The following is a 15,155-nucleotide window of genomic DNA, read 5'->3' on the forward strand; positions in this document are numbered from 1 at the left end:
ATAGAGGTACGGTTTCAATGAGCCTGAGTTGGAAAAGTGGCAGATTACATAAAATGACACCAGACTCATTAAATCATGTTGTAAAACTAATTGATATGGATTCTGTTCGATTAGCACAAACTCTATTTGATTTTAATGCAGTAGCAGAATCTTAAATATTCATGGGAAGTACTGTCTTTTCTGTATTCTTAAAATCATTCAGTTTTAAAAGGAAAGTTAAACACCAAGGTGCAAATCAATGCAAACCCCATGAGGAAAAATGAGCTCTCAATCTTGTTATGATTGGATTTAAATAACATGTGCATTCACTTCAAGGAGCTGGAAAGTCCTTCCAATGGCAAGGTTCACTTCATAACAATCCAAGACAATTAATCTTTATCATTTGCACAAAGTCAGTTTAGTCTAAAAGAGGCACTTTTATTGATGTTAGACTCAAACATTCGCAAAACAAAAAGAAAAAAATGAGCGAAATATGGTCAAAAAGGGGGAAAAAAAACTGACTGATGATTGTAAGTGAACCGTTAGAATGTAATACTAATAAATAACAAAACTGTTATAATTAGTCATCCCGACAAATAGTACCAGTTAATACCAAATCAAATCAAGTGGCACAAGGATGGTATTTGTTTTTAAATAAGTTAAATCAATACTGAAAAGCCACGTTAACTCATTAAATCAATTGAGCAAATCTGTTAGGAAATTCAACAAATAATATCACTTCATATAGAGTTTACATGTAGAAAAAACCCCACAAAATAAGAATTGAACAGTCTGAAACCATAACAGTTGTGCCTTTCCATTCCAGTCCTGCTGAATTCTGCAAATGTTACCACAAACATGGCGTTCATTCATCAAAATTAGTACAAAGCCTTGTAAAAGGTGATATATCTCAGATTCGGGAAGCATCAAAAGGGAGAATTCCAAAACGCATCACATTCTCCTACACAAAACCACACATCAAACTTGGCCAGCCAAGTCACACCACTAGATGGCGATATCAGCCAGGATACAGGACCATGTAGAATAGTGTTAAATGCTGTGATCATTCATGAGACGTGGTCTGCTGCCGAAGCAAAGCAATTTTGCATAAACACTTCAGTACTACTTTTTCCTATATCAGCCAGTCCAGTAGACACCCACTGACTCAAATGCATCACACGCGTTTGAAACAAATGATCCAGTGTATTAACATGGGCCCAGGGCCAAACTGGACAAGATGCATAGAAAATTAGTCTGTAGTGACTTTTCATAATGACTTTGGACCACAACAATTATGAGATCCTCAAAAAGAAGTGTGTGCAAATGACATTTACTGCAGTAACAGTGCAGATTATGCTCTTACTATTTACTGGATGTGCACGAACTTGCATGTAATAACTATTACTGTGTATTGCTGTTCAATCACTATAGCACTTCATAAAATCTAGCTGGCCCAGGGACTGCTGCTATGCCCACCACTCCACTAAAGCCTCTTCTCTAACCAGATCATTACTATAACCATTGCAATGAATACAGTAACACTGGACTGAGAACAGCATGTTAAAATCCCTCTAAAGTTCTAAAAAAAAACAGACACATAGCTCAGAAGAAGGCTATAAAAGTGGAGGGAGGGAATGTTCTTTAAACTGTAGTTAAGTTATTTCAACATGAAATAAAGAGGTACATGAGACTCAATCACTGTTAGTGTGCAGTTAACATCTTTTCAGCATCCCATACTTCTCATTGACTCTAAAGCATGTAGCAATGGCATACATATTTAAGCCACTGTGCTTATTCAAGATTAAATCATTATCCAATGTCTTGCATGTTTATAGTATATGTGCTTTTGGATAGGTTTAGCTATAATCTACATTACAGATTCAAATTGTTAATGCAAACACTACCGAACCCAACCAGAAGAATATGACTGAAGATATCCAGAGCAGTATCAAACTGCACTGAGCTGAATGGGAGGTTACTGTGTGAATGATGAATTGGAGTCAGTGTAGTCTCAGTGTGTTGACTTCAACACACAAAACCTTGTCTCATTCGAATGATCTGCAATAAGGCAGCTTGGACGTCTTCATCCATGTGACCCTTAAAGAAAACAAGAGAGCAGCATTCAATCAGTATAATCAGTATCTTACACAATCTTCTATACAATTACATGCTATGAACTGAACACTGTCACAATGTAATACTATAACCCTATTATCTTGCATTTTACGATTTCATCTACACTTAAAAAGATCATGCACTATTATAACCCTTTTAATAAATGGCCTTGAAGAGAGAGCAACATAAAAAGGAAAAGCTGTTGGAAAAGAAAAGAATTCTTCACACTCGACACACTCAAACACAATTACCTGTGCTGCACTGAGAAGATGAGTTCGATAAATTGAAACCACTTCTCTATGTTGCCTCTCAGCGTCCTGTTTAGATGAAAAAACAAGACACATCAGGTAGTGTATTATAAGGTCTTGCAAGGTTAGATGGTTAATCTGTTTCACACAATACACCTTACAGTAACAACATTTCAAGCTGTTTACTTGAATACACACACAACTTAAAATATGGAGGTAGAAGGTTTTCTTCTTAACCCACAAATTCTTTTCTATTACTTTTTACATTCACACTTATACTTCATTTATAATGTTGTACATAATTTATAGTACACTTGTTGTTCAGGGGTTGTTTTGGTGTTTTGTTTTACGGAGACAAGTAACAGGTAACAATGCACAGGATTGAATCAAGACTACACACTTTTTTTTCGTGCTACTGTACCATTCAAAAACTAGATTGAATTGAAAACTTGATGAAAATGGCCTCGGTAAATTCAGCTGCCATCAAAAACAAGTTAATTACGTTTTAAAATGTATAAAAACTTAAGTTATTTTAAAACTGTTTCACAAATTTACCATCACAAAAAATGTTTAAATTTGAATTATGCATTGTTTAAATGTAAAGTATATAGTCATTATACAAAGATCACCAAATTTTTAGATAATTATATATAACTGTATTATCCTGCAGCTGCTCTGATGACAACCTGAGAGAAAAATCAGTCCCTGTTGCCATTTTATCAGCCCCAGTTCCTTGCCTCTACTTTTTGGTTATTTATAGTACTGTCCTCAGCATATACGAGTACACCCCTCACAAATCTCTCTTGTAAATTCCTATTTTTAATATAAACCTATACAAAATTATATTTGAGCATATACATTAGATTAGTCAGCACTGTAGTAGTCAGTAGTTAGTCAGTACTGTAGAAGTAATTACAAAGAAATGTATAGGCTCCACAACTCGACATATACAAAAGCAATCCCACCTATAGTGAGTTACAAGTCAGCATTACTGATACAAAACATAATTGGATTCTAGACTTTAAAAAATGTTTGTTTGTTTGCCATCCCATGTCGCATTTCTTCCATGGGCAACACATACCTTAAGCTCCTAATCCAGGTTTCAAAGACATGCACGTAATCTGATTTCTAATTTTGTAAAATTGGTTTCTTTGCTAAGATCATACACAAAGATACTGCCTGTGATGTATATTTATCTCACATTTCTGAGGTGTCTCCAAAAATGCCCAATTTTGGCTCTGGTGACAGATCAATCTTGTATGCTTTAGATATAAAATTAAAAACGTTCTGCCAAAATGAACTGATTTTATGGCATTACCAGAAAGAGTGAGTCAATGTACCTTTAAAGTTAACATTTATTGCACAATAAGGATACATTTGGGTTATCTAACAAAATCTATGATAACGGCCCAAAAATAGTACACCCAAATTTATATTACAGAAAAATATTAAATACAAATTTAAAAAAAAAGAGAAAAAAAAACAAGAGAAGCAAAAAAATTTTTGAAAAATTGTAGGTTGTAATTTTTTTTGCAATATTTTGCTTGAATTTAATTGTATTATCTTTCAATTTCTAAATATGTTTGGTGACTAAAATATTACTTTAATAAATATATCTGTTTTGTTTAAACACACAATAATAATAATACATTGCCTATATTTACTGAAAAATGGATAAAAATATTCATTTTCAAAATGGGGTGTACTCCATTATGCTGAGCACTGTACATAAGGCTCTAAAATCCATTATGAATGCAAGTCAGTCAGTAAAGGAGTATATTTTTTTAAGTCCAAGGTGATGGCATGTCATATTTGTGGGCAATTACGAGCAAATCCACTGGCATGTGTATGTGCACAGAGCTACTCACAGCCAGCTGCTGCTGGAGGCTCTTGACCTGGGCTTGGAGAGTGTCAATGTGTTGAGTCTGTCTCTTGTTGGGCGTATTGCCAGAATAAGCCAGCTGGGATAAGCCATTCAGAGCCTGTTTCAGCCTTTCAACATCTGCCAACAGCTCTGTGATCTGAAACAGAGAACACCTTGTGTACTTATAATCGGACAAAATATCAGCCACTTATGGAAAAGGCTCTTCCACATAACGAATCAGTGTAGATTTTTAAAAATATAATAAAAATCTCACCCTTTTGTCTTTAACTTCAGTCTGCTCAGAGGATGCCTGAATCCTTTTCTGCAGTTCTCCAATGGTGCTGAGGGATTCCTCGTATCTCTCTTTCAGATCTCGGATTTCCTTCTCAATAGAGGCGCTCTTGACTTGCAGGGCCTCGGTTTCTGCTATTGCCCTCTTTTCACCCTCTCTAGCCTGGGTTGTTTCCCTGTACAGATCCTCATACTGCTCATCCAGACCTGACAGCCGATCCCCAAGTTCGCGCACCTTCTCCTCCAACCTTTGCTTTTCAGCTTTCAGCTCTGTCACCTGCTCTTCGTGGCTACGGAGGTCATCCAGAGCGTGTGTGGCTCTGAGGAGCTCAGTCTGCAGAGTGGAAACGTCTTCAGCCCTCTGCGCACTGGTTTCCTCCTCCTCCCGAAGGGCCAAGCGGAGCTCATTGACCTCACGCTCTAGAGCGTCTTTAACCTGGCTAAACTGGGCCTCTTCACAGCTCTGACTCTGAAGTTGTTTCTCGATTTCATGAACACGCTGGACCTCCAGTCTGTGAGCTTCACTTAAGCTCTTGCACTCCTTTTGCGCCTCCTGCAGGCTTCCATTCAGAGAACTCTGCATGGCCTGAAACTGCTCAAGGTGGATAAACTCACTATTGAGTTTCTGCTGAAGACTCTGTATCTCAGAAGTGCACAATGCATTTTGCTCTTCAAGTTCGGCCCTCTGAATTGTAACCTCTTTATATTGCTGTTCCAACTCCACCAATTTCAGACTCAGCTCCTCAACCTGACCCTTGAAGTGATCCTCCACTTCTTTGTGCTTCTCGCCAGACACAAGCCTGTATGTATTTTCTGCTGCAACGACTCGATTTCATCTTTCATTTTTTCATTCTCTTGCCTTTGGCTTTTCCCTACAGTCTTTTCGTTATTGTACATCTCCTGAACATTGGTAAGTTTATCTTCCAAATCCTTTAAAGTGGTGTTGAACTCCATTTCTTTTTCTTCCAGAGTGGTCACTGGCACAAACTTAACTGCAGTGCCTCTTGAATAGTGTCCAGCTCTTTCTTCTGTGCTTCGATTTCCTTGTGGAGCTTTGATTCACTTTCTTGAGCAGACTGGTACTTTGAGAAGGCATCTTGAGCTCTTTCCTCTGCTTCTGATAAAGCTTTGCTCATGGTGCTTTTCAACACCTCATGTTCCACAAGACTGACATATTCATTGTCCAACTTGGCCTGCACCTTCTCAAACTCTTCTTTCAACATAACATTTCCTTCTTTTGCCTGCTGTAACTCCTCATCTCGAACTCTACAATCGTCTTCCAACTTTGCAATTTCAATCTTAGCTTTCTCCAAAGCCTCCTCCAGCTCTGTCTGCATTCTCTCGTACTCCTCCTTTGTGACAAACTTGGTGTCAAAGCTCTGCTTTAGTGTTGCCTTTTCAGCTGCCAAAATCTCAAGTTCACCGACTTTCTCCTGGTATTGATCTTGTAGGCTATTAAAAAACTCCTTCTAGTTCTGTGTTGCGTTCTGTGAGTACAGCCATCTCACTCTCATAGCGTTCACAAGGTATGTACATGCTCCTCAAGTTAGTAATGTTCTCACAAAGAGAGGTTTTCTCCTCCTGCAGCTTCCTTAGCTGCTCCTCAGTCTGTTTGTTCTTCTCTGTCTCCTCTGTTAATCTAACCCTCAACTCCTCTACAGCGAGTCCCATAGACCTTTTCACATCCTCGTGGTTTTCCAAGGTCACAAACTTGGTCTTCAGATTGTTGCTGAGTACTTGCAGCTCCTCTCTGAGCAGCTCTCTCGTCTTCACCTTCCTCCACTTCACAAATTAACGACTGACACTTTGAAGTCACGTCAGCAAGTTTTTTCTTTAGGGTTGAGTTTTGCTCTTCTAGAGCAACCCGCACTCGCCCGTGCTCTTGAAGGGGAACGGATTGCCGGTCGTCCATCGCACGATGGAGCTCTGCCACTTCTTCCAGGACACGGTCATAATCTTCCCTTAATTCAGCCAGCTGCAGCTCCTTCTCGTCAACAGCATTGGTAAGAAGGTTCTTCATGTTGTCAAACTTCTCTCCCGCAACCATTGTGGTCAACCTGACCTCTGCAGACTTCACTTGACTCTCCATGTTTAAGAGCATCTCCTCCATTTCTTTATGGTCTGCTTGCATCGCACTCAGCTCTGCAGTGAGCCTCTCAACCTCCACAGCCAGAAGCCCTTCACTTTTCTTATACTCCTCCAACGCTTTCTCACTCTGCTTCAAATGGTTCCTGACCCGTCCAACCTCAGCAGAAGCTCCTTCATACTTCGCCTTCACCTCATTCAGCTGTGCTTTAAGGTCATCGACAACTTGGTTATTGAGATGCTCCTTTACCGCCACCACATGAGCCTGAAGCTGTTTCACCTTTGACTCTGACTCTATCATTCGCTTCTGCACATCTCCCATGGCTTCTTCCAACTCTTGTATCTGCTGATCCGACTCACACTTTATCGTCTCACACTTCCTGGTCACCTCCTCACAGTCTTGAGACTTGTTTGCAAGAGCCTTTTGGAGGTGAACCACCTCCTCTTGTGCAGCCTCTTGCTGCCTGCGGACACATTCAAGCTCTTGGCGAAGAGTTTCAGAATCACTAGGCACGGGCCGAGAAAGCTCCAAAGGACGCGTCAAAGATCGAGATGCTCCTACAGGCTGCAAGATCTGAATAATTAAAAAAAAAAAAACACTGGGCATTATTATAAATATCAAACTATGTGTATATATATATATATATATATATATATATATATATATATATATATATATATATATATATATATATATAAATACAATTATATATCTTATATCTGTGCTTGATTGAAGCAAATATTACAAAGTGCAAAAGATGTTCTCCTTTGTATAATAACATTTTTGAAAGTAGGTATTAAAAAAAAAAAAAAAAAAAAAAAAAAAAAAAAAAAAAATCGAATTTGTTTCTTTTTTTAATGAACACATATTCTGTTTCTAAAGAGAAATATATACCTAGAGCCAGTATTTATTTTGTTTTTAAAGTGCAGCATGTTTATGTCTTAGTTCGATCTAGTATTGTGTGTAAATGACTTGGTCAAAGTGATTATAAAAAGGAATACATAAATTGTCATAAGATTGGGATAGTAACTTGTTTGAACACCAAATTGGAAACTGACTGCCATTTGTTTTTTACCACATGCATTTACTATTGGTTTCAAATCAGTGGAAGGTAAACAGCACTTTTCCAGTTCTGCAGAAAAATGCTTATTTGGCTCATTAACAAGAGATTTCAGAGAGGCCAGGTGATTTAAAAATATACTCCTCACATTTCGATTTTAAAAAGTTTAATATTATTAAAAAAAAAATCATTTTTTTTAAATTAAGTAATTTAAATTAACATTACTGCCAATAATAGACCATTTTCATCACAATTGAATACCTTACAAAGAGAAATGGATAATGATATTGTTCTCAATCTTTTTCTCAAATAAGTTCACAAAAATAAATAAATTAATTAATTAATTAAATAAAATCACTCACTATCTAGGCTAGATCCTAGGTCAGACATTTGATCCCAATTTAATAGGTGCATTTTTCCCATCTTTTTAAGGGTGCAGTGGCCTCGAAAATAGGTGAGAGTAAAAAAGTTTCTTGTATTAATGTGACAACAAAATTGCATCCACCACATCTGCCCAAAAGCTGATCCTGGGTATAGCATGTCCCTTCAGAGAACAGAGCTAATAAATCATAAACCTGTCTGACACTGCAGGCTATGGAGGTTGTGAAATGAAATGAAAGAGAGAGAGCAACTTATCTGACTGCCACCGCCTCACTCCTAAGCTTAACACAGCTGACACAGCCGGTCTGCATTACTGAACATATTCAGAGGAAAAAATATACCTAAAATACCAAAACTTGGAAGAAAGTGTGTAAAGCTTGCGCACGCTCAGCAAACCTTTATAATCAGTGCATGACTTTTTATTTTTAGTCTTGAGGACAGCAATATCTCCGTATAAAAAAAGTTCTCAGACATACAGAAAGCATACCATACTTTAAAGGCATGCTTTAACCTTAATTCCGAATTTAACAGTCTTTTAAAATATATTAAAAATATATATTTAGCAGCAGCACAACAGTAATTTCCTGAATATTAATTAAGTCCATATCTTTTCCATTAAATACTTTAAATTTAAAGTTGTTTCCTTGAATGCTTTGGAGGTAGTTAACATGATGAATAAAATGATATATAAAATACAATTCTTTTTGCCATTGTCTGTTAAAATATTTGTTTAAAATAAATAAAGAAGGAAAGAAAGAAGGAAAGACGGAAAGAAAGAAGGAAAGAAAGAAAGAAAGAAAGCTCACCTGTGCAGAGTCAAAGCTGTGTGACTGTCGAACTAGCACATTGTCTTTTCCTGCAAAAAACAAAAACAGAATAAACACACACATGCATGAATGTACTTACAGTGCAATTTACAATGAGGTCTCTATTACCAAGGGTTGTAATTATCACAGTCTAAAAATCCAGATTTCAAAGATTAAATCACCTTTGATCACAGACTGGCCAGGGTAATCTTCCTGTAAAACAAAAAACATGCAAATTTATTCAACTATTCATCCAATTTGGATCATGATCTGCTGGATCTGGATTTAACGAGCAGCAGCCCTTGATGAGCATCTTGCAAAAAGAAGAAAAAAAATCTTTAACTGACCAAATGGCTCCGTTGCTGGACTCTCACAGTCTCAATGGCCCTGGCTCCCTCCTCTTTCTCTTTGGCAGAAAGTAAACGCTTCAGCTGTTCTTCTGATGTACAAAAATAAACATGCATATTTAACAGCAACAAACATTGAACCTTTAAAAAAAAAAAACCTGCACTCAACCTACAATGGATGACAATAGGCAAGGTTCACTATAGTAGAAAAAAAAAAAAAAAAAAACACATGAATTACCTCCTTGTGTATGTCCTCCACTGTTGACTTCTCCTTATATACACAGGAGAGAAATATAGGACAGGAGAGAAAGAATGATATAGAATACATGCATTACACAAGATATCTGTAGAACTACCGCAATATGCAAAAATAACTGCCTGCTCAGTTAAATACAGTACAGATGAGGCTAGATTTACTGCAGTGCTGAAACATCTGCTTAAGGCACAAACTTCTACATAAATTGGGCAATTATTAAAAGACTGGAGAAAAAAGCCACCTGGCTGAGTTGCTGCTGAAGCATGTTAACTTTATCAAGCAGAGTTCTCTGTTCCTGGTGGAACTTCTTTAGAGTCTCCTGCTGGCTCTCGTTCTTTTTCTCCAGGTCCTAGAAAAGGCAAAAACACACAGTCAATTGCAGACAAAGTCACTCAATGACCACTGACTTCTATTAATACAGAAAATGTCTATGGTCACGCCTAATAATAAAAAGATAAGTTACAGAATGCATCAATGAATGTGCAGGATCTGTTCTATTTAAGAAATAATATCATGGGGCCCGCCTCAATCTGCTCCCAAGGGTGTGAATCAGTAGGTCGTGTATACAAATTCAGGCACTGTTAAGGGCAGTAATGAGCTTGGTTCACTAGATATTGGGACACTGGTTGTTACATGAGACAATATATGTACAGGAGTTTTTGAATAACAACATGACTGATTGATATTTATTGTCTGATATAAGTTAAGTACATTATAGATAAATAATTTGACAGTTTCATATACCAGCAACAGCTCAACCATTAATCATTTATAAATGTTTCCTAGATTGTTGTCTGACTATGCTGATGCACCTGTCCCAACTATGCTAATGTATTGTTAAATAAGTAGTTAATTTCTATAAAAAAAAATAAATAAATAATTATAAAATAAATAAATAATAAAAAAATTATATATTTATTTATTTATATATATTTTTTTTCCCGTACTTCAAAATTCTTTTAAGGGAACATAGTGGTAACATTGATTGCTTCCTGATTTTCACTGTGCTTTATGGGACTTTTCAGAGAGCGAATGTTTCAGTGCACTGGAAGAGTTTTGAAACTGAGATGGCCCTTAAAAACAGTTGACCCCCCTGACCAGTGTTCTGCCTACTGAACGAGGAAACTGACAGAGATGCACCCGTGGAGATAATGGCCTTACCTGTATGATCTTCTCACGGTTAGGGGTTTCAGACACCATCTCAACAGACTGCCAACTGACAGACAGAAAACTATAAATGTTAAGGATGGGCTTTTTTAACTAACTATGCATCTCATAGTATGAATAAATGGTAAAAGATTAACCAACAAATCTTTATGAAATAAATCTTTGAAAGACTGAAAAATCCTACTGACAGAAAACCATGTGGTTGTGTTATATAATTTTAGAGAATACTACTATTCAGATGCTGCTCTGCATACACTTCTGATTAATTGTAACGTTAAAAAATGAGTAGGTGAAGTTTATTTCTGTTTTGAAAAAGTTTTGCTGCACATTTAATGCCTTCAGGTATTTTTTTTTTTTACAAAATTGCACTTTGGGCATACACAACTAACCTTTTCAAACTTTAGGATGAGAAGTGTTCTAATTATTTAAAAAAAAGATCTAGATATGGATAATTTTAGGCCTGCACAATATTGTTTCAGCATCGATATTGCAATGTGATAATTCCCAATAGTCACATGGCATAATACGCAATGCTAAGTCTGGATTATCCTGTAATTTATCATTTGCATGCGTTTTGAAGCCTGTGACTATAATGATGATGATTTATACAATGGAGACTATACAGTATTACTTTACATTTGATTATTCAATTTCTGCACCTGAATACCATTAGACTTCTCAGAAAACCTTTTTATTGTATTTATCTATGCTTGTAGTTTGTTTATTATATTTTATGCAGATACACTTATATCATAATCAAACAAAGTCATAATCTATTTAAAATTATAAATTCTTTTCAAATACAGCTATTCAAGTCATCTGGTGAAATTGCATTTATATTGCAACATATAAATCGCAGAAAAGCAAAATATTGCAATGCCACATTTTTTCAATATCGTGCAGCCCTAGTTGCTAAAATGAATTTTGTCTTACTTCCATTGAACCACTGGGTGGCAGTAATGTGTAAAAGTTTCCACAGTACTGCAGTCAGATTAGCGCATTAGGACAGTGAAACTGGCTATGTGATAAGAAATTATATTAGCCAGAACTAATTTATTTTCCATTTAATATGATAGATGCACAAGTGCTGAAATGAGAAACAAAGAACTAAATTGCCCTCTATGCTCATCAATCATAAATCCCATTTGTATGATTCTAGTCTTGCCGCTCTAGACGGCTTCATTGAAATTGCAATGAGGGCAGCCTTTTTCTCTGTGCAGAATGTGTGAAGAAAATATATCAGTCTGTTTGAGAGTCAGTAATGAAACTCAGACACCAATAGAAGTTAACTAGCAAAAGAGAGAAAGAGAAAACCTTGAGGGAATATTGTGTGCTTTTCTAAAGGGATAGTTAACCAAAAAACAAATTCTCACATTTTATTCACCCTTAAGATGTTTCAAACGCTCGATTCTTTCTTCTGTTGAACACAAAAGACGACATTGAGGAAAGCTGAAAAATGGCAACCATTGACGTCAATGTAATGTAATGTAATCTAATGTAATGTATTGTATTTTTTATTTAATGCCATGTCAGCAATCAAGGCTATTTTCATGGCAGGAACCTTTCAATAATATACAATTAAAAATCAACAAACAATTAATACATACATTAAATAAGATTTTTTGTGTTAATCATGATAAAAATTCTAAAAAAATTCTAAAAAAATTTATAGTAAGGGGAATTGTGCTGTACAAACACTGAGTAGGGTTTTTCACCTTGGAGCAAAAAACCATGGGTTATTCTAGTATGCCCAATATGACATCTGGTAAAAACCACTTGATCAAATCTATTCTTGAAATGCCTTAAAATTCTGTGTGAGATTTCAGGTTGGATTTCATGTTATTTATTATTTTTCCAATGCATCCCACTCCTCTTGCCCCATTGACACCAATAGTAAGTAAAACAAATACTATGGAAGTCAATGTTTACAAGTTTCCAGCAACTTCAAAATGTCTTCCCTTGTGTTTAACAGAAAAAAAGACAAATAGATTTGTAATTGAGTAAATGATGACAGAACTTTTGGTTATGGGGGAACTATTAAATCCATTTTAAACTCATGAATACTCCGGAAAAAATTAATAAAGTGAAAATGCTGTGTATACCTGTCTCTTTTTCTGTTCCATCTTGGCAGCCTCTTTTGCTGTGAATACAAATAAGTAACGTTCAATTAGTAATTCCCTGAACATAGGAGGATGCTGATTTACCCTCAGGAACTATGGTATATAGCTTGTACTTTTCATTTTGAAGCATAATGCTGAAACAGAACTGCTCTACGCTCTTGTCAGCGAGCATTTGTCACAAGCTCTTGGGGCTTTGATCTCAATAACCTTACCACCTGATAAAGGCCTTTTCAGACAAAAGTGACTGCAACAAAGTAATGTGAACTGCAGGGGGAAAAAAAGGATTAAAACTGCCGAAAAAATTGCTTCAGCTGATATACACCAAGAAAAGCTGAATTTTTTCATCAGCTTCACAGAAAAGTTTCACAATTTTAAAAAAAGCACACTTAAATGGAGAATAAAAAACACACTAACACAAAAGATAATGAATGGATAATGGAAAAAAGAGGTAACAGAGGCAGCTGGTCACAATGATAATGGCATCTGCCGTGCAGTTATTATCAGCAATTTCTTGGTATATTACTTCTTTCTGCTCTGGTCATTTGTTGCAGATTTGTCTATTTGGTGTGCTTATTCTGGACAAAAGCTTTTCAGTCTGTGAAGCTGCAATGAGCAACTACACATATAACCTGCTTGATTTTGCCCTATTTCATACTCATTCACTGTCAGTTTTAAACGTATAACTTTCTCTCTAATTTACACCTCGAATGTCCAGTGTATCAGAGTTCTGTCTGATGTGACAACAGCTCATGACACCAAGAATAAAATGCAACAGCCCATAAAATTGCACCTCCAACCTCATTTTCCAGTCACTGGCTGATGTTAATATACAATATTGATCAAGTATTTCGCTGGTAAACCAGAATGCTTTTGTTATTTCTGCATTTGGCAGTTCAGTTAATGTTAATAATCTTCTAAAGTACTGTCCATTTTAATTCCTTTCACTTAATGAATTTACGCATTGCTCTAAATTTACTTGCCCTCAATTCCCTCCAAACTTTTCTGAAATTCTTTTTTCTACTAAACCTAAATAAGATATTTTGAAGAAAGCTGGAAACCAGTAACTACTGCTTCCATAGTTGAAAAAAAAAAAAAAACAATGTGGAAGAGAATGGCTAGCTTTCTTCAGAATGTCTGCTTTTGTATTCAACAAAAGAAAGAACCAATTGAGGGTGAGTAAACAGAAATAATTTTAATTGAGACAAGTGAAAGGTTATAAATTAATGACAGAATTTGCAGTTTTGTGTGAACTAGCCCTTTAACATTGCAGACCTACAAAAGTGACAATATAAAAACAGAAAGAACTAAAACCTTGGCGGCACTGTCCAGGTAACTCTTGACAAGAGAGACCAGTTCCTGGTTTTGCTGAAGTCGTGCGTAGTGATAACTGTCATGGCTGAATCCATCCACAGCAGTGACATCAGCTCCATGTTTTAACAAAACATCCACGGCATCCTTACAGGCGTACTCACAGCCAAGAATCAATGCGGTTCTGAGGGAACAAAGAAGTGAACAACAAATCTTAAAGATAATTGCCAACGACACCAAAACCCATTTATTAAGGTCTCTAACATTTCTAGACAAGAACAACACAAATACAGTTTATATTCCTCATCCACAGAAGTAAGCTGTGAACGTCTGAGACTTGGCCCTATTTACACTAATATGTTTTGGTTTTAAAAGAGTGTTTTGGAATGAAATGATCCACATCCACACTGGCGTTTCACCTAGCATTTCTGAAAAGATCTTCGCCCACACTACACCACTAAAAACGCACATTACATGACCACACATACACTCTGGCAAGCGTTGCAGCTTATGTGGATGTCTAAGCTCCAGGCAGTCAGCAGGTGCTTTGAGCACACTTCCTCAGATGAGAGCAGCGCACCTCAAACAGTTCATCAATGATCTTCCGCTGAATCTCCTCTCACTATAGTTGTTAACTGTGATAGTTGTTAAATCTAGTCTCTATTTAATGAATCTTTGGTCTTTTGAATCTATTACCTGTTCTCAGGTAACGCGTTTTGGCTGAGTAAAAAGATAAGGTAATATATTATGTAATCACATACACAGATTCTGAACATTTGACTGATTGCTTACCTATATTTCCTATAATGTATAAACTTATTGTATGTTATATTTTTATAATGGCCATCACAGATTATTAAAATTGTTTATTCAATGAAAATGAACGAAGGCAGTTATGTTATAGGCTTAGTTTTGTTATAAATATGCATACAGCGAAGATGACGGTCATATAAACGAGTAACTACACGACACCTCAACATTGTTAGTGTCTGTTAAGTTAATATCAAAATGAAAATAGGCAGTTCCTTTTATCATGTTTTCGATTCTTTATCTACTATAGATAACTAGAGACTTTTAAAATGCCAGTAAAAAAGTAGAACTATTATTACAGTAATAAATTTAAATGA

At 36.2% G+C, this 15,155-nt stretch overlaps 1 protein-coding gene across 1 annotated transcript in view; it reads right to left on the reverse strand.

The window, feature by feature from the left end:
• Positions 1-396: 396 nt before the first annotated feature.
• LOC130232047 (uveal autoantigen with coiled-coil domains and ankyrin repeats protein-like) overlaps positions 397-15,155 on the reverse strand; it is a 67,643-nt gene continuing 52,884 nt past the window's right edge. Inside the window, 17 exon segments of the mRNA XM_056461674.1 lie at positions 397-2,076; positions 2,346-2,411; positions 4,211-4,363; positions 4,481-5,295; positions 5,298-5,489; positions 5,492-5,957; positions 5,959-6,262; positions 6,264-7,156; positions 8,831-8,880; positions 9,013-9,043; positions 9,178-9,261; positions 9,407-9,448; positions 9,675-9,782; positions 10,595-10,642; positions 12,703-12,740; position 12,805; positions 14,032-14,212. Coding sequence (XP_056317649.1) covers positions 2,005-2,076; positions 2,346-2,411; positions 4,211-4,363; positions 4,481-5,295; positions 5,298-5,489; positions 5,492-5,957; positions 5,959-6,262; positions 6,264-7,156; positions 8,831-8,880; positions 9,013-9,043; positions 9,178-9,261; positions 9,407-9,448; positions 9,675-9,782; positions 10,595-10,642; positions 12,703-12,740; position 12,805; positions 14,032-14,212 — 3,544 coding nt within the window. The 3' untranslated portion in view covers positions 397-2,004.

The sequence above is a fragment of the Danio aesculapii genome, chromosome 7 (assembly GCF_903798145.1).
Source record: "Danio aesculapii chromosome 7, fDanAes4.1, whole genome shotgun sequence".
Classification (NCBI taxonomy): Eukaryota; Metazoa; Chordata; class Actinopteri; order Cypriniformes; family Danionidae; genus Danio; species Danio aesculapii.